Source organism: Rutilus rutilus (assembly GCF_951802725.1).
Source record: "Rutilus rutilus genome assembly, chromosome: 1".
Taxonomy (NCBI): Eukaryota; Metazoa; Chordata; class Actinopteri; order Cypriniformes; family Leuciscidae; genus Rutilus; species Rutilus rutilus.
The window spans coordinates 65,826,467-65,831,430 of NC_140209.1; the positions used below are offsets into that span (position 1 = coordinate 65,826,467).

The following is a 4,964-nucleotide window of genomic DNA, read 5'->3' on the forward strand; positions in this document are numbered from 1 at the left end:
GCACTAAAAGCCTGTTACTGGACTAAGTTATCTTTTGAGTCTTATATTGAGCTAATACTGTCAAATACAGACATTGTTTACATAAACAAAGTTGGTTATGTCTAAAGTGAAAGCAAACAGAGAAAATTAATTAAAATCTGCTTGTCATATGGGTGTATATTAGACGCGTCGCGTGCAGTTCTTAAAGAGACAGTAGCCCTAATAATAAACATGAGCCGCTTGTCCTTAAAGAGATAGTTCACCCAAAACCAAACAGTTGCTGGTCCCCATTGACTTCCATACATAGTAGGAAAAAAATATACTATGGAAGTCACAGGGGTACATCAACTGTTTGGTTACTCACATTCTTTCAAATAACGTTTATTTTCAACAGAAGAAAGAAACTTATTCGGGTTTAAAACAACTTAAGGGGCCGATCACACCTAACGCGTTTTTTGCAGTGAGAGGCGCCTGTTTTCAATTGGTTTCCTATGGCAGCGAGCGTTCTGCGTGCTGTTTATGCGCCTGCTGCGCCTCGCGTTTTACCGCCCGCTGCGCCTCGCGTTTTTGAAGTTGAAAAAAAAGCAACTCCGAGCGGAAAAAGCGCCTGACGTCATTGCGTTTTTTTTCACTGTCCAATTGAATGAAGTGAGAGGCGGGCCTTCCGTTTTAGTGATAAAAGCTACAGTTGCTTGAACGCCAGGAGAGTGCGATGATGGAGGATAAACTTGTGGTGCTCTCGCAGGTTACCAGGAGCTTAACGACTTCACGACCGTAACTACCACAATGTTAACAGAAAGTAAATATATTTAATAAAAGGCTGATTTGACGTTTACTTGACTGACAGGATAGTTGTTTCAGTGGTTGCCTAGCAACATAAAAAACGCAGCGCACTGCTCGTTCTGTGTAAATGGTAAAAGCTGTGCACCTCGCGTTTTCGAACCTGAAAAACGCGTTAGGTGTGATCGGCCCCTAAGAGAGTAAATTATGACTTTTTTGGGGGAGAACTATCCCTTTAATGTTAATAAAACAACAAAACACACAGAGGAAATCATTCACTGCTCTTGACTGAGAACTTTGTGTTTGTTGTGTTTTATTTTCATATTTGTTCATTTAATTACTTTCTTCAATTCTACTGTTAAATACACCTATAGCTGAAAAAATAAAGCACTGTTTATTTCATTTGTATATTAAGTTGTTTATGTGTAATATGTATCTCTGTTCTTAATTTTTAATAACAAAGAAAATAATGACAAAGATTTTTATCTTCGCCACTTTGACCTAAATGTCTGCCATTCTTTTTTATTTTATATTTTGTTACCTGTAAGGCTTTGTTTTTAAAATAGGGACATTAGTTTGGCTGTAATGCTCAGTCACTTGCAAAATAGTAAAACCAACATGAAAAAAGAATCGTGATAAAATCGTGATTTTCCTGAAAAAAAAAATTGTGATATGATTTTATTGCCATATCGCCCACCCCAGGTGTAAAAAAGTGCCTAGATGTGCTTAGATGCTCAAATGTGTTATTATTGATCATTATATCACACTACAATTAAACATAATGAAACATTCATTTGAATTGAAATTGTTTTATTAGCTTAGCTAATATAATTTATTAGCTTTTTCTTGAGATTGCAGTCATGCATGACATGGTGAAAAATGACTTGAAATAATACTGAAAATAGGTTAAGATGAATGTTAAAGGTGTGCCCCCTAAAAGCACAAGTGGCCCCTGCCTGGCCCCCCCAGTTACTGTGGTCTAGAACCGCCACTGCTTCTACATGATTAAAAACACTATTCGACATGAAATTCCAATTCAAACCTGGCTAAAAATCCTAAAAGCAATAATTGAACCCATTGCTCTGTATGGCAGCGAAATATGGGGACCTCTGAAAACCCAAGATTTCTCAAAATGTGAAAAAGAGGAAATCGAAACTCTGCATACCCAAATTTGTAAAAGCATCCTAAAAGTAAACAGAGCAACACCAAACAACTCGTGCAGAGCTGAATTAGGACAATACCCCTTATTGATCAGTATCCAGAAAAGAGCTGTGAAATTCTACCAGCACCTGAAGAACAGAACTGGCACCGGAGCGCAGTGACCCGAGCTCATACCAGCTGAAGCCCTGCAGTGTCAGGAGCAGAACCGGCACCGGAGCGCAGTGACCCGAGCTCATACCAGGCTGAGGCCCTGCGGTGTCAGGAGCAGAACCGGCACCGGAGCGCACTCTCACAGCTGATGCTGAAACTACAGCCAGACCAGCACTGCACTATCTGGCCCAACCAAATTATACAATTACAAAAACAAAATGACATTACCTATTGGAAAGATGCTACTAAATCACAAAAGAAGATGGAACTCTATTTAGACCTGAAAAGAGATTATAAACCGGCAGAATACCTGAGCTGTGTGAAAGAGCATAAAGTGAGAAAGACCCTGACCAAGTACAGGCTGAGTGACCACAGTCTGGCTGTAGAGAGAGGTGTGTGTGTGTGTGTGTGTGTGTGTGTGTGTGTGTGTGTGTGTGTGTGTGTGTGTGTGTGTGTGTGTGTGTGTGTGTGAGTGACCACAGTCTGGCTGTAGAGAGAGGCCGGCACAGGCAGAGATGGCAGCCGAGAGAGCAGAGACTGTGTTCACTGTGCTCTCAGAGAGGTGTGTGTGTGTGTGTGTGTGTGTGTGTGTGTGTGTGTGTGTGTGTGTACAGAGACTGTGTTCACTGTGCTCTCAGAGAGAGGTGTCTGTGTTTGTGTGTGTGTGTGTGTGTGTGTGTGTGTGTGTGTGTACAGAGACTGTGTTCACTGTGCTCTCAGAGAGAGGTGTGTGTGTGTGTGTGTGTGTGTGTGTGTGTGTGTGTGTGTGTGTGTGTGTGTGTGTGTGTGTGTGTGTGTGTGTGTGTGTGTGTGTGTGTGTGTGTGTGTGTGTGTGAGAGAGAGAGAGCAGAGACTGTGTTCACTGTGCTCTCAGAGAGAGGTGGAGACAGAAGAACACTTCCTGATACACTGTGATCACTATCACAGCATTAGATCAGACTATTTCACTAGATTCCAACAACTAGAACCACATTTTATGGCATTACCAAATTCAGAAAAATTAAATCATATTCTGGGAGAGAACTCCAGCTCAATCACAACAGCAGCAAAATATGTGACAGCCTGCCACAAACTACGAGTCAGCCAGTGGACAAAACTAAAGTCAGAATCATTCTCATCTTGTCTGAATGTTGGTACAAATGTACAAAGTTTTTTTTTTTTTTTTTTTTTTCTCGTTTATATAAATTTATTCATGCAATTGTTTACTGATTGATTTATTGAATTTATTGATTATTTGTGTATGTAATGTCCATTTATGTAATGGCCAATGCTTTGGCAATACTGTACAAGTCATGCCAATAAAGCTCATTTGAATTTGAATTTGAATTTGAGAGAGGGAGTGTGTGTGTGTTTGAATTTTAATTAGTTTATTTTCCTTTGATCAACAAGAAAATCTCTAATTTATTAATTAGCAATATGTATTAATATTGAATACGACTCATAGTTATTTAATTAAAGTTTTGTTTCTTTTTGTGTGTGTGTGTGTGTGTGTGTGTGTGTGTGTGTGTGTGTGTGTGTTTTCTAGTTTGGATCACAGTTCAGAAGTTAAGGAGTTCATGATGACATCAAGACTACACAGATGTAAGTCCTCAAACACACAGTTTTAGTGTGTGTTGTTGTAAATGTTGCTGTTGTAATGTGTGTGTTCTTGTGTTCAGATGCCGTTGATCTCACACTGGATCCAAACACAGCACACACTCGTCTCGCTCTGTCTGAGGAGAACAGAAAGGTGACGCGTGTGGAAGAGAGTCAGTCGTATCCTGATCATCCAGAGAGATTTGATGTTTATCCTCAGGTTCTGTGTGGAGAGAGTCTGACTGGACGCTGTTACTGGGAGGCTGAATGGAGTGGAGATTATACTGGTATATCAGTGTCATATAAAGGAATCCAGAGGAAAGGAGAGAGTGACTGTGTGTTTGGAGGGAATGAGAAGTCCTGGAGTCTGAGCTGCTCTAATCACACACTCACTGTCAGTCACAATAGTAACTCCACTGCTGTTTCTGCTGATCCAGGATCCTGTAAGAGAGTAGGAGTGTTTGTGGACGTGTCGGCCGGCACTCTGTCCTTCTACAGCGTCTCTGACACACACACACTCACACACTTACACACATTCACACACACATTCACTGAACCCCTTTATGCTGGATTTAGACTTCCTTATTCAAACTCTTCAGTGTCTCTGTGTCACATTAAACAACAAACACACTCTGACTGACACACACACACACACACTCTGACTGACACACACACACACACACACACTCTGACTGACACACACACACACTGTAAAATAAAACAAAGAAAATGTGTTTACAATTTATCATTTGTATCAGAAGTGTGTAATTACATAAATACACACACACACTAAATTTACATTTTTCCAGTTGTGTAACTGATTGTGTGTGTTACTGCATTATCAGCGTTATTGATATTCACACACTTTATTTGTGCACAATGTGTTGTTAAAATCCTTCAGATGATCTGATTAAAACTGCTGGATCTCACAGGATTATTATAATCAATAATGTGAGATGAATAACACATCATCTATATAATCATAGAGATAACTGTAAAATGAACATTAATCTACTGTCACCTCCAGTATTTCACTGTTAATTCACATGTTTTATTACAGTTTAATCATGTTATTGTAGTTTATGGTCAATAAACGCTTGTTCCTGTTTCAGTCTGAACATGTTTCTTCAGTTGTTGATCTTTGACTGTTATTTTCATTCATGATAAACGTTTGTCACCCTGAGTTTCACTGTTTTTACACGTTTGCTTTTTAATGTCCAGTTTTGACTGAATCACTTTATGAATCTTCATCAAAAGAGAGTTTGGACTGAATCTAATACAGAAGAACTGTTGAACAGGAAAGTAAATGAGTCTGGGAC

General features: G+C 39.6%; 1 protein-coding gene across 1 annotated transcript in view; it reads left to right on the plus strand.

Moving 5' to 3' along the window:
- LOC311295365 (uncharacterized protein) overlaps nt 1-4,763 on the plus strand; it is an 87,161-nt gene extending 82,398 nt beyond the window's left edge. The window contains exons 6-7 of the mRNA XM_084416715.1: nt 3,596-3,651; nt 3,729-4,763. Coding sequence (XP_084272841.1) covers nt 3,596-3,651; nt 3,729-4,285 — 613 coding nt within the window. The 3' untranslated portion in view covers nt 4,286-4,763. The remainder of the gene's footprint in view (nt 1-3,595; nt 3,652-3,728) is intronic.
- Nucleotides 4,764-4,964: the final 201 nt, after the last annotated feature.